The sequence below is a fragment of the Acomys russatus genome, chromosome 28 (assembly GCF_903995435.1).
Source record: "Acomys russatus chromosome 28, mAcoRus1.1, whole genome shotgun sequence".
NCBI lineage: Eukaryota > Metazoa > Chordata > Mammalia > Rodentia > Muridae > Acomys > Acomys russatus.
In genome coordinates, this window is record NC_067164.1 from 43051671 (window position 1) to 43074274 (window position 22604).

At 47.1% G+C, this 22604-nt stretch overlaps 1 protein-coding gene across 1 annotated transcript in view; it reads right to left on the reverse strand.

The window, feature by feature from the left end:
- Positions 1-1409: 1409 nt before the first annotated feature.
- Positions 1410-22604, reverse strand: part of Gak (cyclin G associated kinase) — a 55757-nt gene continuing 34562 nt past the window's right edge. The window contains exons 18-28 of the mRNA XM_051170569.1: positions 22119-22198; positions 17465-17658; positions 16267-16413; positions 14698-15177; positions 14200-14352; positions 12985-13107; positions 6667-6783; positions 4542-4748; positions 4099-4244; positions 2699-2875; positions 1410-2539 (exon numbers count right to left, since the gene is read on the reverse strand). Of these exons, the coding sequence (XP_051026526.1) occupies positions 2438-2539; positions 2699-2875; positions 4099-4244; positions 4542-4748; positions 6667-6783; positions 12985-13107; positions 14200-14352; positions 14698-15177; positions 16267-16413; positions 17465-17658; positions 22119-22198 (1926 nt within the window). The 3' untranslated portion in view covers positions 1410-2437. The remainder of the gene's footprint in view (positions 2540-2698; positions 2876-4098; positions 4245-4541; positions 4749-6666; positions 6784-12984; positions 13108-14199; positions 14353-14697; positions 15178-16266; positions 16414-17464; positions 17659-22118; positions 22199-22604) is intronic.

Here is a 22604-nt window from a genome sequence, read left to right on the forward strand (position 1 = left end):
TAGGGTGAGTAGCAAGGAGGGAGGCTGGGGTCTGCTGAACTGGGGCCTTGGTCTCCAATGGATGTGGAAATGGAGCCGAGGCCATCATGGTGCTGTGGGCAGCAATGGCAAACTCCTAGCTTCCCAAGTCTGGAGCTGGGCCCACTTGCCATGCACTCTGGTGATGGGGCCTGGGATTCCCAACTCAATTCTACTAGGACATCGCATTTGGCCCTGGGTCTTCCTCCGCAGCAGACCCATAAACGGAATGAACTGGTATGACAGACCTAAGGTGGAACAGCTCACGGGGACAAAGGATAACTCCCATAGCGCACATGCACGTCAACATCCGTGTTTATTCATGAGGTCCGCTTTCCAGGCCTAGTTCTGTGAGGTATGATCTGCTGGCCTCCCGTACCAAACCACACAGTTCCTGGTCACCAGACAGGCAGGAAATGGCCCCTTTTCAGGCCTCGATCCTGACATGGAATAGGCCCCACTGCCTGCACTAACTTGCAGCCACCTTAACACCTCTTGTCTTTTCTTGCTTTGTTAGCCCAGCCAAATGCAAACCTTCATCTCTGCAAGTCAAGAGCAATCAGTAGGATCAGCAGCTAGTGGATCTGAGGCTTCAGGCCAAAGGTACCCAAGACAACTGTACCTGAGGAAAAGCCACTGGGACTCTCACAGACAAGTTCTCTTACACACACACACCTACCATTATCCAAGGCTACCATGCCCTACAGGGCTTGCATGTCTCTCTGGGTTTCAGCTGGCATCACATTCTGGATAAAGAGGTCACAGAGGGAAGTGGCAAGTGGTCTGCCAATAGGATAATTCCTTGGGCCCTTGTAGGCAGATGCTCCTTACAGAATGCCAGAGAAAGATGAATTCGTCATGTCTAGCTGAAGTCAAGTCACCATCCATGGGCTGCAGCCCAAAAGCTCTATACACCTGTGATGGAGGCAGCTGAAGAAATTATGTTCTGAATTCCCTGAAAAATAATGCAAAGTTCTTGCCCTAATCCTCCTCAGATCCAGGACATTCCATCGGGGCAGAGGAACCTCAGTCTTGAAGGCAGAAGGGGATCTGAGCTCTGCATCTGTATGGATCCAATTTGACATGACTATGGCCGTGGTGAGATGTCTCTGCCATGAATTCCCAAGTGAACCTGGTTGGCTCTCCCTGCAGTTCCCCAGAGTCACAAACAGAACAGATCATCAGAGTACTTTACAACCAGACCCTGGTACCAGGAAAGTGCCTGATTTTGACATTAGGATAAATCTAAGCCATCCTAGTTAGGTCAGTGTTGTCCTAATCAATACATACATATGTGCTTCAGACCCACATCCTGGGGTCTAGGCGTCTTGCTGCCTCCTCTCATTGAGTCTCTGACAGTAGTATTGCAGTCATGGTTGTCTGCGGCCTTCTGGATTGCTCTGAAGCCGTGTGCCTTACTCTAAACTGTTCTGACTGACTGACCAAGGATGGTCAGCCCAACAGGCAACATCAAGCCACCTGCTCCATGGCTGTGTCTTGCCTACACAGTGATGATGGCCTAACAATGTGTTCACACTTACCCCAGTATTTCTTCTGTCAGTGATTTTTAGGCCTGGGCCACTGGCTTGAGGTTTCACCAGAGTCCTTAGAGGCTGAATGAGATCCAGCCAGTACAGCAAGTGTCTGAGAGTAACATGACCCAACTCTGTGGCCTTGGCAGGCGGAAGTGTCCTGACATCCCTCCAAGAACTCTAGTTATGAGTTAAGATGAAGCATTTCTGAAGGTGGTATACGATTCCAGGTTCTGGGAGAGACCCAATGCTGTGGACCAGGATCCCCTCTGATTTGTTTCCAGAACTTTCCTTTAGCAAAGTGCTCAGTGAAGATGGTATCAGTGCTGGCCACAGTGGTCTTTGCGGCTATTTCTAGGTCATCTTCAAGATCTACAATCCATCATGGGTAAAAAACTGAAGAACAGATTACCAGGTACCAGGTAAGAAGTGCTTTACAAGCCAGAGACTGCACCAGCCATCGGAAAATAGTTTAATTATGTACAGATGATTGGCAAACTGATCAGAGCAGGGTGTGAATGCACCCCGTATTTGAAGAAGTGACATGAGAGCAGTGCCAGAGACCTGTGCCATCCAAGAGGTGATGGCCACCAGACACCAAGTAAATCATAAACCGTGACAGCGATGGGAGGAATATAAATCAACACTTTTCCTCTGGGACAAGAAAAAGAAAAACAAAACAACAAATATCAGATCTGAGGAATGCTTTCTCTCCCAGCCATGGAATGGTGTTTGTCCATGATGAATGCAGGGGTGGCTGGGAGTAGATGTCCAGGCCCTGGGGCCATGTCACCTGCCACACCTGCTATGGTCCCATCTGTGCCTCAGTTAGGCCAGCAGCATTCAGGCTTCATGAGCAGCTCCTGCAGCCACAGCCATCACAGGCCTCAGAAGAGGGGCCTTGAGCCCTGGTTCTCAAACTCAGACCATGCATCGCTCAGTTCCATGAAGATCATCTTGGCATGCTGTTCATATGGCTGCCCCGTGGCCTGCGGGAAATGGGGCAAGAGCCAGCTTGATTACTCAGCCCACCTTTCTACTATCTCCTCCCATGTGATACAGCCAGAAGGCAGAAGGCCCCAAGGGGTACAGGCAGAGACAACCCATCCACAAGCATAGGGTCCTGGAAACTGCCCTACCACACTTACCTTATCAGGATGCACTACCAGCACTGCGCGGCGGTACTGCTTCTTCACCTGCTCTGGAGTCACCAGGTCAGCCATACTCACAGGTGCCCAGCGGCTCTCCCCGTCCCACAAGACTGTGTGCAGTGTGGACAGCAGTGCACGGATGTTCCTCTCCTTGCCTTCAATCCAGTCCAAAAGCTACAGACACCAGTGTACACAGAAGCTCAGGAAGGAGCTATATTTAGGAGGCCTCCCTCCGACTGTGTGGAGGGTTGGGTGGGGAAATCAGGGGAAGTGGTAAGGAAGTCCTGAGGGATGCTCAGATGCTGGAGAGGGTGGGTGCATCTTTTCAGTGCTTCTGGTCCTCATGGGAAAGACCACCCACAGGCCTGGAGCGAGCTTCTGTTGGGGCACTCAAGAACATAGTTTGATACCTCTTTATTTATCCCTGTAGGAGAACAGGACAGCCGCGGTCCCCTCCCCTCCCCACCTACTTCCTAGCTCCCAGAGGATCCCTAACCTAGCCCTCTCAGTTCCAGCACTGGCCCACTTCAGACCATACAGACCAGGTGGGTCAACCTATAGTAACTAGTGGATAGAAGGTATAATGGTCAGAACTGAGACCCTTTTCAGGCAGATATAAGTCCCTAATCTTGCAATATAGCCTCCTGATCCAGGGACAGGGTTCAAAGTGGACAACTGGGTCCCTGGTAACCTTTCAGGCAGTTTTTTTTTTTTTTTTTTAATTATTTATTTTTATGTACATTGGTGTTTTGACCACATGTATGTCTATGTAAGGGTGTCAGATCCCCTGGAACAGGAGGTACAGATGGCTGTGAGCTGCCATGTGGTGCTGGGAATTGAACCTGGGTCTACTAGAAGAGCAGCTACTGGTCTTAACCCCTGAGCCATCACTCCAGTGCTCTCAGGTAGCTCTTTAGAGAATGGATACACTGTGCCCTAAAGAACTGCCCACTCCATGAACCTACAGAAATAGATATGCCTCAGATCTACAGTGGAACATTCTGACCATTTGTGCTAGGCTGACTCCTTCTTACTCCACAGTGAGGGCCCCAAGTCAGGACCAAAACCCAAACAAACTGCTGTCCTCAATCGTCAGATGAAACCATGGTTTTGATGGGTGTAAGTCCGAGCTATGTCCTCTTGCCAGCTCAAGGCCAAGGTCAAGTATGTGCAGAGTACCAGAAGCTCTGTATGGTGCCTGTATCCCTCACTGATGCCCAGTGCTCACGAGCAGCACTGTGAGATGTAAACACTATGTGTAGTGTCAGGCTGCCCAGGAGTATGGCTTCATGGAGGGCCTGGTTCTGCCCTACCCCAGGGGCCTCCAGGTGCCAGGTCCCAGTCTCTGGCTGGAGACATTGGCCTTCACAGTGTTGCCTGGGCGCTGGGGTCCCTACCTTTAATTTGAATGGGTCTGTGTCCCTGGCAAGGTCCTGTTTCCGCATCTCCGCCATGGTCTTTGGCCCCTTCTTGTCAGACTTGGAGAAACCTTGATTAGGCAGCAGATCTTCAAAATCATTCTCTGAGACTTTCGGCTTTTGGGCTGGGAAAAACAACAACAACACACTTTTTATAGACACTCTGCCTGCTTCTACCTTGCTCTCTGGGTGTTATCTTTTCTGATACCTGGACAGGAAAGAAGAAAAACATGGCTGAGTACCATCTGTTAAAGGCCACTGAGAATTGGGAGGAGAGGCACAAGGCCTGCAGAGACCCCTGAAGACGCCAGCATACAAATCCAAATCTGCTTTCATGGGGTAGCCTCAGTAAGCAACATAAATACAGCTGTGTTGGCTGGCTCTGCGGGGAGGGATGAGGGGCATGCATACACAGGACTTACCAAAGCTGGGCACCCGGACACCCCTCTCTTCTCGGGCCCCAATCACGCTGAAGTGAGACCTTATTTGTTCAGAGGCCCTGGGAGCTGGTTTGGCCTGGGAGGTCCATGACGTCCCAGTGGCTGTGGGACGATTTGCCTGCCAGGAGCTTTTGGGAGCAGGGGCTGATGTGCCAGCAAAGCCCCCTGCAGGAAGCCCAGCAGGCAGGCCTGGGGAGACAACACAAGACACTTGTAAGCCACTTTGCCAAATGGTGAGCGGCTTCATCTAGGGCTGAGAATGCTGTGTTGCTGCGACATGTGCTCACAAAACCAACTGCTGTCACCGAATTGACCTATTCTACCTAACAAGTACCAGGGTCCCGAGTAGCCAGGGACATACAAGCGTGTTGCTTAAGCACTTTCTCGGTCAAGGTTAGATGCCAGGACACCATACATGCATTTACAGGGGCATGGTAACCCCATGTGTTGGATGGTCTAGGGTGCTGTCTTGTGTGAATTCTGTCTCACAAAGCTCCTTAAATGTACGGCTGATTTTTCCTGGCTGTTGCAGAACTACCTGCCTCTACCTCCCAAGTGCAGGGATTGAAGGTGTGCACCTCCATGCCTGGTGTGGGGCTTATCTTATAGGTATTAGTTGATGTGGGAAGACCCATCTTAACTGCGGGCGAGATCATTCCTTGGGCAGGGGATCCTGGACTGTATGGAACGGAGAAGTTTGTTAGCATACATGCATTCATCTTTCTCTGCTTTCTGACTGTAAATGTGATGCGATCAGCTGATTCAAACTCCTGCTGCCATTTTGTTGCCAAGGAATATTTCACAGTTTGAAAGGAACTGCTGTTCACTTCACCTTCACCCACAGAAGGACATTGATTTAGAGTTTATTCCCTTAGCTATTACAAACAGTTCTTCTCTGCACTTTTGTTTGAATAGTTACCTATGGATTTTTTTTTTTAGAAATATAAGCTCATTTCTCTGGGATAAATACTAGGGTTCTATGGTGTTTGCATGTTTACTTTTGTAGGAAACAGACCACGAGTGGCTATATAATTTCACATTCCTGTAATTATGTGTATATATAGGAAACCTAAGCTGGGGGTAGGGGTGTGTGTTGCACACGCCTTTAATCCCAGCACTTGGGAAGCAGAGACAGGTAGATCTTTGAGAGTTCAAGGCCAGCCTGGTCTACAGAGTAAGATCCAGGACAGCCAGAGCTACACAGACAAACCCTGTCTTGAAAAACCAAATCAAACCAAACAAAAACCTAGTTTCCATGACCCTTGGTGGTCTCTTGCACTTGGTGGCATGCCAGGGCTACTGCTGATGGGACCGTCCCCTGAGCACTTCCCGCTGGATTACCTTTGGCTTTTTCACTACAGTTACATGTTTTAGAATAGAGTCCTTTGTCAAACTGTTTTTGAAAATGTCCTCTTTCCACATTTTGCTTGGTCTTTCCACAGGTGAAGGTTTGAGATCTATGCTTTCTTCTGCTGGTGGAGCTGCTCTGCCTGACACTCCACCTGCAATGAGCTGTGAGGGTCAGTGGATAGCCAAAACTCCTTTTCTTACCTGTGTAAATCAAGTGGCTCTAGTACCACTGTTAGAGCTTACACATCTGTCTTCCCCATTTGGGTGTACAGCTGGCTCCTCTCTGCCAGTCCATGTATCATCGATGCCTGGCCTTTTGCTAACACCACAGTCTTGATTTCTATGGCCAGAGTGTGCCTCAAAGTCAGGGCGGAGCTTCTCTATTACTCTCAGTTACAAGAAGCCCCAGTCCTTCTGGTCTACCTGCCTTCCCAAATCAATGTGACAATGAACTTGGCTGGTATACAAAAATCTCTGTTGGACCCTTAACCAAGAGCATGCTGGTGCCAACACCCAGTACTCAGCAGAGCCTCACCAACTCCGAGGCTGTTCCTATTTCCAGGATACACTATAACCCTGAGTTAGCTGGTGTGCTTACCACATGGGCACAAGGGCCATGCATCAACATCGGTTCTAGCAACTCCCACTTTCAGTCTTTTAGTCAATGGGCATTCACAAAGGAAACAGACACAAGCTCCTGGGGTATCATAAAGAGTGAAAACGAGCTTCTTGGCACATAGGATTGGCCCCTCATTACCTTGGAGGCTAGAGCTGAGATCACTGAGATCAGCAAACGGGTCTAGGTGCTGAGACTTGGTCAGGCTGGGCTGGGGTCCTGGAGGGGCTGGGTGACCTGCGGAAGACAAGAGGGTACCTGGAAAAAGGATAAAGGCCATTAGACTTACACAGAATAAACACAGTTTCCCTGATCCTCCCTTTAAATACCAGAAGCCCCACTCAAAGTTTGGTAATTCTTTAAGACAGTGAGAAGAACACACAGAACACCAGGCCGAGTGGCTGGCTCCAGCGTCCACACTGCTCCTCAGAGGCAGAGGCCAGCCTGGTCTACAAAGCAAATCCAGGAGAGCCAGGGCTCTATTATACTGAGAAACCCTCTCTTGAAAAAACAAAACAAACAAACAAAGGCCCAGAAGATGTTTTTAACAAAATCACAGAAGAAAAATTTCCTAACCTAAAGAAAGAGATGCCTCTAAATGCACAAGAAGCTTACAGAAGACCAAATAGATTAAACCAGAAAAGGAGGGCTCCCTGCCAACATAATCATCAAAATACTAAATATATAGAAGAAAGACTATTAAAGGCTGCAAGGGAAAAAGGACAAGTAACATATAAAGGCAGTCCTATTAAAATTACACCCAATTTCTTAACAGAGACATTAAAAGCCTGGTGAGATGTCTTGCAGACTCTAAGAGACCACAGATGCCTACCCAGCCTACTATACTCAGCAAAACTTTCAGTCATCATAGATGGGAGAAAGCAAGATATTCTATTACAAAGTCAAATTTAAACAATATTTACCCACAAATCCATCCCTACAGAAGGTAATGGAAGGAAAACTCCAACCCAAGGAGGTTAACTACACACATGAAAACACAGGAAACTGGTCTGAAGAGATGACTCAGAGGTTAAGAACACTTGCTCTTCCAAAGGTCCTGAGTTCAATTCCCAGCACCCACATGGTGGCTCACAACCATCTACAGTAAGATCTGGTGCCCTCTTCTGGCCTGCAGGTGTTATATGCAGGTAGACCAAGAAAAAACAAAGTACAGGAAATAATCTCACACCAGCAAAATCAAAGACACAGACACACGCCTGTGCCCTCCTCACACACATACATTCATGCCACCACCACCACCATCACCAGGAATTAACAGTCATTGGTCACTGATCTCTCTCAATGTCAATGGACTCAATTCTCCAATAAAAGAAAAACAGACTGACAGAATGGATGTGAAAACAGGATTGATTCTTCTGTTGCATATGAAAAACACACGTCAACATCAAAGACAGACATTCAATGGGTTAGCAAAAGATTTTTACAAGCCAATGAACCTAAGAAACAAGCTGGTGTAGCCATTCTAATATCTAACAAAACAGACTTCAAACCAAAATTAATTAAGAGATGGGAAAGGACACTTAAAATTCACCAAGATGACACCTCAATCCTGAACATTTTTGTCCCAAATGTGAGGGAACCTGCATTTGTAAAGGAAACATTACTAAGGCTTAAATCACAGTCCACATTCTCCAAAACTGGCCATATAGTTGGTCACAAAGCAAGCGTCAACAGGTACAAGAAATCTGAGATAACCCTCTGTATCTTATCAGGCGGCCAACAGAAACAGGAAGCTACAAACTCAGGGGATGAACAACAAAGAGAATAATACAGAGAATCAATTAAACAAAGACTTGATTCTTTGAGAAAAACCAACAGACAGACAAACCCTTACCGACACTAACTAAAAGGCCATCACGTCAGAAAGGAGAAGGGGGAACAACAGGCACCAAGAAAACCCAGGAAATGGACATTTCCTCAGAGATTCCACTTACTAAACTTAAATCAAGACCAGATAAGCAATTTAAATAGTCCCTAAGGAAACAGAAGCAGTTGTTAAAAATCTCCCGAGCAAAGAAAGCCCAGGACCAGATGGTTTTTGCACAGAAGTCTATCAGGTTTTCAAAGATGAATGGCTATCAATACTCTTCAAATTATTCCACAAAATAGAAACAGAAGAAACACTGCCAAACTCATTTTATGAGGCTCTAGTCACCCTGACAACCAAATCACACAAAGACTCAACAAAGAAAGAGAATTATAGACCAATTTTCCACATGAACACTGATGGCAAAAACACAATAAAATACTTGCAAACTGAATCCAAGAATGCATCAAAAAGATCATCCACTGTGATCAATTAGGCTTCATCCTAGAGGTGCCCAGAAGATTCAACATAAGAAAATCTGTCAATGTATTTCACCATATAAACAGAGAAAACAACCCACATGATCATCTCATGTAAAAATTTTAAAATTTCTTTTTTTTTTTCTGTTTAAGTAATTTATTCAGATTACATCTAAATTGTTATACCCTCCCTTATATCTTCCCATTCCCCCTCTCCCTCTCTCTTTCACCCTATTCCCCTCCCCTAGGTCTGTGACAGAAGGGGACTTCCTCCCCCGCCATATGATCACAGTCTATTAGGTCTCATTCTGGTAGCCTGCTTACTCTTCCTCTGAGTGCCACTAGGTCTCCCCACCAAGGGGACGTGGTCAAATAGGGGGCACCAGAGTTCATGTCAGAAGTCAGTCCCTGCTCTCCACACAACTGTGGAGACTGTGCTGTCCATTGGTTAGATCTGGATAGGGGTTCTAGATTTACTGCATGCATTGTTCTTGGTTGATACAGTAGTTTGAGCAGACACCCCCACCCCCGCAACCTGGGTCCAGATCTGCCAGTCTTAATGTTCTTCTTGTAGGTTTCTAGGACCCTTTGGATCCCTCTATTTCCTCATTGTCCCTGCAGTCCCAATAGGAAGTCCCAGGACCTATCCCAATCTCCTGCTAAGTGAAGACTTTCAGGAGACATCTCTGTTGGGCTAGTGTCCAGTTATAAGTGAGTATATACCATGTATATCTTTCTGGATCATCACTCAGGATGATCTGGATCATCACTCAGGATGATCTGGATCATCACTCAGGATGATCATTTCTAGTTCCATCCATTTGCCCGCAAATTTCAGGATTTCCTTGTTTTTAATAGCTGAGTAGTATTCCATAATGTAAATGTACCACAGTTTCTTTATCCATTCTTTGACTGAGACTGGGAAAAGATCTTCACCAACCCTACATCTGACAAAGGACTAATATACAAAATATATAAAGAGCTCAAGAAATTAAGCACCACCAAGCCAAATAACCCAATTAAGAAATGGGGCTCAGAACTAAACAGAGAATTCTCAACAGGACTATCGAATGGCTGAGAAACACTTAAAGAAATGCTCAATGTCTTTAGTCATCAGAGAAATGCAAATCAAAACAACTCTGAGATTCCATCTTACACCCATCAGAATGGCTAAGATAAAAAATTCAAGTGACAGCATATGCTGGCGAGGATGTGGAACACTCCTCCATTGCTAGTGGGAGTGTAAACTTGTACAACCACTTTGGAAATCAATCTGGATGGAGGCTTCTCAGAAAATTGGGAATGAATCTCCCTCAAGACCCAGCTGTACCACTATTGGGCGTATACCCAAAGGATGCTTCACCATACCACAAAGAGACTTGCTCAATATGTTCATAGCAGTTTTATTTGTAATAGCCAGAAACAAGAAACAACCCAGATGTCCCGAGACCAAAGAATGGATTTTAAAAAATGTGGTACTGGGCTGGAGAGATGGCTCAGAGGTTAAGAGCACTGACTGTGCTTCTAGAGGTCTTGAGTTCAATCCCCAGCAACCACATGGTGGCTCACAACCATCAATAATGAGATCTGATGCCCTCTTCTGGGCTGAGGGTGTATGTGCAGGCCAAACATTATATACATAATAAATAAATAAATCTTAAAAAAAAAAAAAAGTGGTACATTTATATAATGGAATATTTCCCAGTTGTGAAAAACAATGCATCAGGGAATATGCAGGCAAATGGATGAAATTAGAAAAGATCGTCCTGAGTGACGTAACCCAGACCCAGAAAGACAAACATGGTACGTACTCACTTATAAGTGGATATTTGCCATAAAGTAAAGGATAACCATACTACAATCCATAGACCCAGAGAAGCTAAGTTAACAATGCATAAATCTCACTGAAAAGGGGAAACAATAAACATTGTAGGTGAACTGGGATGGGGTGTGGTAGGGGATGGGGTGTGGTAGGGGTTAGGGTGTGGTAGTGGTGGTGTCTGCATGGGGATATGTGGATGGGAACAGAAGGGGTCAGGTGGGGGGAAGATGGAATACTGGGAGAAGACAACTGGAATTGGGGTAGGGCATCTCTGGGACAAGCTAGAAACCTAATGCAATGAAAACTGTCTTGATTAATACCAGCACTCGGGAGGCAGAGGCAGGTGGATCTCTGTGAGTTCGAGGCCAGCCTGGTCTATAATGAGAGTCCAGGACAGCCAGGACTCTGTGTAACAGAGAAACCCCGTCTCGAAAAACAAGCAAACAAACAGACAAACAAACAAGTCAGGAATCTATGATGGTGACCCTAGCTAAGACTCCTAGCAATGGGTATACAGAAACTGAACTAGGCATTTTCTCTAACTATGCAAAACTTCCAGTGGCGGGATTGGGACACCAAGGCACAAAACCCACAACCTACAATTTGTCCTGACTATAAAATGTGCTGGGGTAAATGTGGTGCAGAAATTGTGGGAGTGGCCAATTAGTGACTGGTCCAGCTTGACACCCATGCCATGGGAGGGAGCCTAGCACTGACATTACCGAAAGGGCCAGGACCCAGATGCTGAGACCTGGGATAGAACCAAGCATGACTGGCATTTAAAAAAATAAAGAGTCAGTGAACTGATTCCTAATGATACCCTGCTACACTCGTAGATTAGGGCCTCGCCCAATAGTCATCAGAGAGGCTTCACCTGGCAGTAGGTGCAGACACCACAGCCAAACATTAGGTGGGACTTGGGGAATCTTAAAGGAAGAGAGGGAGGAAGAATTGTTGGAGCCAGAGGGGCCAAGGACACCACAAGAAAACTCCAGAGTCACCTAACCTGGGCTCACAGGGGCGTACAGAGACTGAACTGCCCACCAGGGAGCCTGCATGGGACTGATCTAGACCCTCTGCACACAGTTGTATGGTTTGGTCTTCTTGTGGGTCTCCTAACAGTGGAAGCAGGGGCTGTCTCTGAGCTGTTGGCTGCTTTTGGGGCCCTCTCCTCCAAATGGGCTGTCTTGCTTTACTAGAAGAGGAGGTGCCTACTCTTACTGTAACTTTATATGCCACGGCTGGTTGACACCATGCGAGGCCTGCCCTTCCTGAAGAGAAATGGAGAGGAAGGAGTGTAAACAATTATCAGTTAATTAATTTTTAAAAATTTAAAAAGAAAAAGGAATTCCTAATGTGAAAAGAGTTTAATAAAGAATATGAAATAACCCTGCATGGAACAAAAACGTAAGATCTACAACCAAAAGCACATACAATAGTAATTCCAACCTCACTTGTAATGAAGAAATGCAAACTGAAAGCAGCTGGAGCGGCTAACAGGCGGCTCAGCAGGTACAGGCACCTGAGTTGCCAATCCTAATGACCTGTATTTGATGCCTAGAACTCACAGGCCAGGAGAGGCTTGAGCCCCAGACTGTCCTCGCCTACAAATGCATCATGACACATGTGCCAGCTCATAAACACATTAAAATAAACGTGCAACTTTAAAAACTACTTGCTAAATTAATTTAGTAAAGTATTTTAAAACTTATAATCCACCTCTGATAAGAAACCAAAGATAGGAATTCCTCTTCTTGAGCAAATAAACTGATAAAATAGTACTCAATGGGGCGGAGGGGATGTATGTGAAAAATTTTGCTAACAGGACTGTGTCAGATCAGAATGCACCAACAAGATAAAACTAGAGGTACACAAAAAGTCAGATGGATGCTCACAAGCATGAAGTACCCCTTGTAATCCACATCACCCATAGGGTGTATTCCCATAGCCATGGCATACGTGTGACACAGGCTTTCTGAGGGTCTGTCAGAGGGCACAAAAACCATGAAGATACAACATGGGCAAACAAACAGGGCAATTGGTTACACAGAGGCAAGGAATTACATGCCAAAACACATTTGCCTTCATGAAAAAGGAACAGCACAAAGAGTAAGAGGAGTAGACGCTGCTGCCACTCACCAAAGGATGAAGCACTTACTTACAGAGTGTCTGTGCTCCCATCGAGCAAACAATAGGGAACTCTGTAGTCACCACATGGTAAGGCTGTGTAAGCAAGCCCTGCCTCATCCTCTTCTCAAAAGGACAAGGGGAGACTCCATGGTCACAGCTGGTACCATCTTGAGAGACCAGCGAGCAGTGAGTGGTCATACCTTCTGGTGCAGGAATGGAGGTTGGCCCAGGCACAGAAGTCTCAGCCCAAGTATCCCACCCTCCTAGCAGATCTGGGTGGCTGGATGAAGCAATCACCTTGCTGGGCTCTGCTGGCAGATCTCCTGGAAGGAGCCAGGGGGGGGGAAAAAAAAGGCAGGGCTTGGGTTTGGTGTATGTGCCTTTTCACTCACTCCACACGATGCGTGGGAACCTTCCCTATCCCCAGGCACGAGTAGGAGGCAATCTGCTGGCCCAGCACACAAGCAGGGACCACTGTGGCTAGGCATAGAGGTGGCTGATACCCTGAACTCACAGGATCGGTGGTCAGAGCCGGCTGAGCTCTCCTCTGGCCTCTTTCCTGATGGTCCTGAGAATGTATGTAGCTCACAGCCACAAAGCTGACCAATAGGCCAGCACGCAACATCTTCACAGGGCAGCCGTGACAACACTTAAACGCTGGCTTTCTGAAAGGGTACTCAGAGTCATTCTGCCTTTCCTAAACCTACCATGCTTGGCCCATGGCGGGTAAGGGACTCACAGGCATATTCAGGGACTCCCCGTAGTCTAGAGCTAGTCCTTGTGTCCTCTGCCGGCCAGGAACCCACTCTAGCATGGTACAACCATATGTTGTATTTTCTACCCACAAGCCATTCAGGGCAGTCAGCTGTCCTCCAGAGCATACCCCAGACCACGTACTCTCTGCTAGGAAAAAGAACCAACCTTTCTCTTCCAAATATGGCAACTTCTGCCTACATGGGCCGCAGCTGCTGCTCCAATGTGCCTATAGCAGCCTTCAGCCATGCTGCTGCCTCTTCCTACCTAGCCATTCCCACTCCGTGGTCTTTTCACTCCGAGAAGCTTCTGGCAGAAGTAGCTATACTAGTCACAGCTACAGTCCCAGAGCCAGAAAATGCCCACCAGCAGGGCCTGTCAACGGCAGTGGAGCTGGTTTCCAGGTTTGACATGACAGCTTGAGGAGATGAGAAAAAAGCACCATGTGTCCTGCTAGGCCTTGAGAAATCCTAGACTCTGGGAAAGTCACCAAGAGATACCAAGTTAGGCCCAGTGCACCAAAGCTGCAGTGGACAGAAGGCCCTTACGCCCACTGCTCTGTCCTTGAGTTCTATCGCCAGGGTCTGCAGGAAGTACTAGCTCCTAGGCCTTCCAAGCATAAGCCTGTGGCTTCTATATAGTATCATTAAGGCCATACTCACCCAGGTGCAGGAAGCTAGTGCTGCAGGATGGGGGCGGGGCGCTGTGGGTGGATGGGAAGGCAGTTGAGGAAGCTGTAGAGTCAGAGTTGAAAAACTCTCCAAAGATCAGGGTGTCAGGGCTGGATGGCAGCAGGAACTGGTCAAATGGGTCCACTAGGAGACAGAGGCAGGGCAGGGACAAGCATTATACCTCCCCAGCTTCCTGGGAGTCCTGCTGCCCTGCTCTCAGGTCTCCACTTTCCTCAGCAATATGAACTCAAACCACCCAGCAGCCCAGGGATACATGGCCCTCCTAATGTCCCACGGCTTAGCACTGTCCCTAAAGCCAGAGGTGGCAGCCCTGGCTTATGAGCTGAGGCCAGGAGGAGCTGACGCAGCCACAAGTAGTTTCTCCAGAAGGCAATTCCCTCCCTCCAGGTGTCAGTGTACAGGATGACAGGAATGGCTAAGCCATGTTCATTACTATGAAGCAATTCTCTGCATAAATGAAATGCATACCATTGTCAGGGACCTTTCCTTGTAGGGTGCTCTGCACCCCCAGAAGAGAAACTGGGCTTGCTAGCAGCTGAGGAGCCTCACCACCAAGCAGGTCACCAGGAGGTCCCGTTTGAGCAGCCTCAGACGGTACAAGAAAGCAGCTCAACAGGTCAGCATTGCTGGATGGGACCCCACAAGCCTGCAGGGGGGCAGCAGGCTCTGAATCCCCCTCAGAGTGCAGCCCCAAGAGATCAACACCCTCTTCTGGGTGTACAGCCTCCTGTGGGACAGTCAGCACGCCCACATCAAATATTAAGTCTTGCTGTCTGGTCCCAGCTGCCAGCCTCGGTGTATCTTCTGCAGCTCCCGGCTCCTTCTCCTCACTGGGGAATGAAGCCTCTTCTTCATCTGACACTTCACTTCCGTCTCTGTTTGCAATCAGGACAGACTGACTCTCCTTAGGAGAGGTACTGTCTGCACCAGTCTCTGGTTCCTTTTCCTCTGTGGAAAGAAAACCATCAGTTGATTGACCCACATGCTGGGGTAGCTGTAAGAGAGCAGACCAAGCTGACATAACCATAAGCCTTAGTAGGGCCCAGGCTGCAAGCATACAGCCAACACAGGATCCTCATTTCCACCCCCGGGGACCATCTTGGGCCTCAGAGCCCATGTCTTGAGGCCTGAGCTTCACAGACCACTGTGGACCCACAATACTGGCCTCTGTGCAACAACAAAGAAGTCAAGGTTCTAGGATTTTTGTCCCAGTGCCTCCCTGAGCCCAGCCCCAAACGGGCCCACCTGCTAGTCTCTCCATCTCTATGGGAAACACTTGGTAAACCAAAGCCTAGCAGTGAACACACCACAGCACTTTCTTTGGGTAAATTGTGGCATAGCAGTGGCATCTCCTAGGATAAGTTAGGGAGGCAAGGTCAAGGTGGAGATCATAGGTATCTAGTTGTATAGCCAGGCTATGAGACACGAGGATGGGACTTAGATGCCCAGTAGAAACTGGAGGCAGTAGAAATAAAGCAACTCCCAGGCGGGGATGTGATCAACCACCACAGTTCAGTTTATCCATCTACTGAGGCTCCTCCTCTGCTCCTTAAGAAGCCCTGGGCCTGTTAATGAAACTATGTGTACAGGAACTTGGCCAGCAAATGACTTTAAGTTAGTAATGAAATGAAATGGATTCCTCAGGCATTGTGGGCATATACGTGCACATGTCTATTTCTATGTTCAAAGAATATATAAACTGTTCTTAGTCTGTGTGGCAGACAACAGGGCTAGATGTATAACTCAGTTGTAGAGGATTTGTCTGACATGCATGGGGGCTTGGGTTTGATCCCCACTGACATAATTCCTTCTAAAATAGCCCAGTGTGTAGGGTCTGCAGCCACTCTAAGGGGACCTCAACTCTGCTTGTCCCCATGAAGTTCACCCTAAGTACCTGAACTCAGCACATGGCCCTTGCAGAATGCTGCAACTGTGTGGTTAATGATGCCAGGAATCAGTGGTGACAAGAGAGTTCAGAGCCACGCGAGGGACTGGATCCCATGCAAGGATGAAGGATTAGCTACGCCCTATGCCTACCCTGCCAATCCAGCGTGTGGAGAAAGTGGTTGGTGTCCATACTGCTGCTCTGCGGTGAGTCCGATTCTGTAATCTCAGCCTCCGGAGACCCTGCCTCAGCATCATACTGAGCTGTGGAGCCCGGCTGCCGGGGTAGCTCCGGCTTCCCTGCCAGGAAAAGGCTGGCATCAGGCCACCGTGCCAGGCACAATACAGTGCAAGGCACAGCCAGAGCAACAGGGCAGGGCAGGCCATAGTAACCCTGCACCAGTCCCTTGCCAGCAAGTAGATTCCAACCATCCTTCTATTCAGATGCTATGCCACACCCATGAACACACACAGTACCCTGATGGAATATACTACACACATTCACATACATGCTAATACATATCCCTTTTAAAAATAATTGTATGCCGATTAAAAAAGCAAAATGTAAGAATCCAGATCACAGAGAAGTTGCAGGCAGCAGGCTATTAATCCCAACATGATAGGGCACTCCACTTTTTATAGGAATGGTCTGACATAAGCAGAGGAGACACCTATGCTGAGTGGAGAGTCACTGCCAAAACCTGCAGATCTTAAGTGAACCGTTCCACCCTCAATGTGGCATTTGAATTGTATGTGCAGAGCTCATGACCTGAGTCAGCTTATGGTACAAACCCAACTCTGCAAGAAATCCTTCCCAGCCACAGCTTCATGTTAACCCCAAAAGAGGTTCAGCAGGGCTCATGTACTCAGAGAACAACAGCACCTCACTCCAAAGCAGTGGTTCTCAACCCTTCTAATACTGCAACCCTTTACTACAGTTCCTCATGTTGTGGCGACCCCCAAACACAAAATTTTGTTACTACTTCATAACTATAGTTTTGCTACTGTTATGAGCCTTAATGGAAATATTTTTGGAGACAGAGGTTTGCCAAAGGGGTCATGACCCCACTGCACTAGAGGTGCTTTTGCATAGGTCTGGGTCTGTGTCAGGTGGCTCAGGTGTTCTGTGTGGCTTATGAACCCTTGAAGGGGCCTCAGGATCATAGTGTCATGTGTCTCCTTTTCCCTAGAGCCATAGCTGCATCTTTATCCAATAGAAAGTTTCTGCTAATAAATGGAGTAGGGAGAGGGACTGCCCAGCTGTACGTACAACTCTGTTCCTGCAAATCTTTCCTAGAGGTGAAAGTCACTAGTCCTGGGCAAATACACTGAAAGTCAGAGCACATCTTACCAAACTTAGACAGAATGTCCTGCTGCTCTTCCCTGCTGGAAAAGAGAATCTTGGGGTTCAGCCCCCTTAGGCTGGTATTCTCCCAAGGTGCAGCTTCTCGGCTGGGCCTGTCTCTAGGCTCCACCTCCACCTCCAGGTTCACCTGGAACAGATCTGGGTACTTCTCCTGAATGTCACAAGCGTCCAGGTCATACCTACAGGTACCAAGAAGGAATGAGTGAGTATGGAAGTCCTACAGCATCCATAGGAAGTATAAAAGACTGCTGGGGAGGCAGCAGGCACTTAACTGTCCCTACCTGTGGGACAGAAGCACTTACAACAGGGTTGATGCACCCAGGACTATTACCCAGCTTCCCTGGTGTCAGGGCAGGGTGCCCCTGGCTGTTAATGTGGTAGACACTGAGCTAGACTTCTGTGTTCCCCAAATCTATGGAAGGCCAGGTGCTCAGAGTGACCACAGCTGCCATAGCATGACTCCTAAATTCAGAAAGACAGGAAAGAGGCTCCACACAGCCGACCTGTACCTCTGACAAGAGGCCCCAGGCACCACCCTTCAGCTCCAAGTAGACGCATACTGTAGACCCTTGACTGATTTAAATCAGGTACCCGGAAATCTTAAATAAAGTTTTCCAAAAAATACGTACACCATGACAGCTGGGCGTGGTGGTGCACGCCTTTAATCCTAGAACTCAGGGAAGCAGAGAAAGGTGGACGGACTGCTGTGAGTTCGAGGCCAGCCTGGTCTATAAAGGGAGTCCAGCACAGCCAAGAATACATAGAGAATCCCTAGCTTGGCAAAATCTCAACATTATCAGATAATAGGGATTCAGCTATTAGAAGTTAGGAACAGGACTTGCTGAAGGACCAGGGAGGCAACTGTGCTGTGAGAAGAGGGACAGGCAGGGAACAGGAATAGGGGAGGCCACAGGCTCTTCAGACACCACAGGAGCACGGGAAGCTGGGTCAGGCCCCTTGTAGGCAGGAAGTTTAATCATTTCACAAACTGTCCCAAGTGGCAGTTCCACAATGCTCCAAGAAACCCTACCTTCTGAATACCCAGAGTCATGAACATGCCCTGGTTCTGTAACCTAATATCCCTGCACACCATACTAAGTTTTGTACCTATCAACAACGTCATTGCCAACAAAACCTAAGAAACACACACAGCAACGACCCATTTTCAGGAGTCTCCCAGGTGCCAAGGGAAACCACATACTGCTGGTCCCAAGGGATTCTCTGAATGTGTGTGACTCTGTAGTTATCAATGCCACTGTGTAAGGAAAACTGGGGAGGGGAGTGGCAAAGCAATGGTTCATTTTGGTTTTTTACTACTATAAAATAAGCATGCAGATGAACCTACAATGTTTTACACCCTTAGTTTGCTACTTCCTGCCTGGGATGCAACCCTCTGCACATTGGAGAGTACAAGGCAGAGCAAGGTGGCTCTGTGACAGGGGTTTTCCCTTCATATATATCTTTCAATTGGGATATAACTCAGTAACTACATGCTGCTAGGCTGATTTAGCTGAAGGCTATAGGGAGGAAGACTGAAACTTGCCATCAGTGAGGATGCAGGAATGAGGCAGAGGCCCACGGAGAGTACTCTGTACACTTGGCAGGCTCAGCCTCTCAGACAAGTTGATGACAATTTTGGGCACAGCTCATTTCTTGCTTCCTTGCCCAACTGATCTTAGACTGCCCAACTAGCCAGCAGGGCAGTGAGGGCACAATGAGGGTGTGTGAGCAGGCAGCTAAGAGCTGGGCTTTAAGACACAGGGCTTCACAAGCTCTGGAGGTTGGATACTGACTGGTATGTTTAGGCTCCAGTGGAAAGTGAAGCAGAGTCTCACAGATATAGTATCTTGTAAACAAAATTCTGACTTGTGTCAAGACTGTAGTATAGAGCACTGAACACCCCCGGGACCCTCACAGGGTACCTCAGATCTGTTGTAATCCTGGGACCCTCACAGGGTACCTCAGATCTGTTGTGATCACTGACCCACTCAGGCTCATCTGATGGTTTTATTTCCAATGCTTTTCTACAGCTACTGCTCAGCTGCACTATAGAGTAATCTTGCCGTGTATGTATATATGTTTCTCTTGACAATGCCCTGCCTTAGTTATATGGCCAGTATACTCAAATAAAGTGTATTTCTGTGGTCTAAAGTGTCCCCCAAACTCAAACAACAGTACTATATACTGGATACGCAAAAAAGAGAGAAATCAGGTTTTTTTGTTACTGAAGTTTGAAAACTCAAGTCATTGTATAAAAGATCTATATAATGATTTGTTTACTTGTTCTGCTTGCAAAAAAAAAAAAAAAAAAAAGACATCAAGTATAGTTTATCCATTCTGCTATTGTGCACCCAACGCATGAATGGTCTTCTGCTGCGTCTCTGGCCCTTCAGCACAGCACCTTTGCTGCATCAGTTGTCGCAGATAGTGACTACTTCTTTAGCCTGAATTTAAGTGGTAGGTTCCACCACTTTTAGCCTATTTAGTCTTTACATACTATACACATTTGAGGTCTATTTTTTCAGTTGGGTTGTTTGTTTATCAAGCCCAATAGCATCGTCCCTCACGTGGTGTATTTTGTGTATCTGGGATCAGGGACACACGGGGATGAATCTGCTTTGGTGCTGCTTGTCTCTCTTCCATCCCCTTTGGTTCTGTTTCTTCATTTCTCCATTCTGATCTTATCTAGATTAATCATATTCTGAGTTCCATCTTTCTTCTCCTCTGTCGAATCATAACATACTTCCTTGACCTGCAATTAGCACATTGCTGACTTCCAGGCCTCAGAGGTTATTGAGGGAACATTTCATTAGTTATCCTGACTCTTTGGTGCTGTTGTTATGTACTTTACTACAAACCTATCTTTTTCTTCTTCCTTCCTTCCTTTATTTTATTTATTTATTTATTTTTGAGGCAGGGTCTCTCTGTGCAGTCCTAGCTGTCTTGAACTCGCTACATAGATCAGGTTGGCCTCAAATTCACAGAAATTTGCTGACTTTTGCCTCCTGAGTGCTGGGCCTAAAGATGTGCACTACCATGCCCAGCTCCAAACGAATCTTTTTTTTTTCCCCAAACAAATCTTAAAACCCACCATAATGCATGATTTCTGATATTTTAGGTAGTCAACACACTTAATTTTAACCATTTTTCGTTGCTGTAATAATATTATCACTGATTTAGAGAGAATAAAGGCTTATGTTTTTCATGGTTCTGAAGGGGGAGAGGTCTGAGACTGGTGGCTGTATCTGGTAAAGGCTTTTTGACTGGCAGCAGCTTCGTCGAGTCCTTAGTTGGCACTGGGCATTATATGGCCAGCAGAGTGCCCCAGCCCAGGCCTCTTCCTCCTGTATACAGCTACAGTCCCAGTGGACAGGGCACTACATTTGTGGCCTCATTTAATCTTTTTTTTTTTTTTTAATTTAATCTTAATAGCCTTCCAAAAGCCAACCCTTCACTCACACCCCAAAATTAGATGGAGTCTTCACCTTCTTAATAACTCTCAGTGGGGATTAAGTTCTAGCATGAATTTTGATGGGGCTATTCAGACCATAGCAATACTAATCAGAACTATTAAAAGTTCTTGTTCATTAACTAATACTTGAATCATATAGATAGATCTTTCAACTACATTTTCTTGGTCTTCAGTCATTTGGTCTTTAAAAAAAAAAAAAGATTATGCCTCCACTATGGCTGAAAACTACAGAAATTACTGTTTGCAAGAAAATGAGTAAGACACTTGTGAAGCTGAGGCAGGAGGGTTACCCAGCTGGTATAAGCCTAAGAAGCTACAGAGTAAGAGACCTTGTCTCAAATAAACAAAGAGTAAGGTATCAATCAAAGAGACACAAACGCAAGAGATTAGCAAACATCGTGTATAAACCTACATAGTCTCCTCAGCTGTGACCTGTGGCAGGCCCTGTCTAGTGCTTCCCTTGGGGAGGCGCAAAAAGCAGCAGCACGGTACGGCACGGCAGGCGGCGAAGCCTCCGGCAGCTCTCTGCTCTTCCTGCAACACTTACTTCTTTTCTGCGCAGGGACGGGAAGTGTGCTTGATGGGATGCAGGGTCCACCAGCAAGACCCACACCCCTGAAAACATACCACGATGCTCACCGCCCACTAGAGCATGCTGTTAGCACCCAGTATATCTGTATCTACACACACACAGCAGAATCTCACAAGTCCTCTGTCAGCCTAAAGAGTTACTCCTCTTTAGGCCGTGTGTGCACATATGTGTCTGTAAAAGCTTCCAGAAGCAGGACCAGCACATTATACCTCCCAGTTTAGTACCTAACAGCGCCCTGTAAACAGAGCAAAGAATCAAAATGTGGAGTGAACTCTGCCAACTCACTGGTTATGCCACATCTAGATTTAACGGCTAAATTCTAAAAAGAAATGCATAAGGTCAGTCAAAAACCATCATGTACAAAGTGGAAGCTACTTGGGCCTTTTGTAAAGTGTGAGGGGCAGAACAGACAAGGAGGCTCGGGGCCTAGACCCAGTTCTACAGTGAGTAGCATGTGGCACGCCTTTCACTAGTTAGCCTTTCACTTTTGACCGACCCGTATGTATGTGTTCATCAGCTACTGGTTCTGGGTACCTGTCCCTCTCCAACAGCAGCACAGTGCAACACCAACATACTTTGCAAATTTCACAGTGGTTGCGTTTCGAGGCACGAACCCAGTGTGGAACTGGATCTGGAACATTTTCATGGACGCCATCTACAAGAAGACCAGCAGGAGATCCATTGAGAGTGCATATTAATCCTGGATCAGAGTTCTTCCCCAAGAATATAAGCTGCTAGGTGGGGTCCAACTAGTCTGTTCTTCTCACACACTCAGGGCACTATGGGAGGCTGGGACTCCCTGCCAAATGCTTGGTGAGTGCGGAGAAGATGGCTGCAAAGGGCCGGAACAGCTTGGGCTGCGGCAGGGGAGGCACCAAGACTAAGCACAACAGCTCTTCATGGAGACTACAGCTTATGTTCATGAGGGAAATTCTGGGCCTTTAAATCCCCTCTGCTCTGTGTCATACAGAGAACACTGAGGACTGGCCCAAGCACTTGTGGACCAACAGCTTGTAGCTCACTGGGTAGGAAGGTCAATCCAGAGGCCAAATCACAGTCAG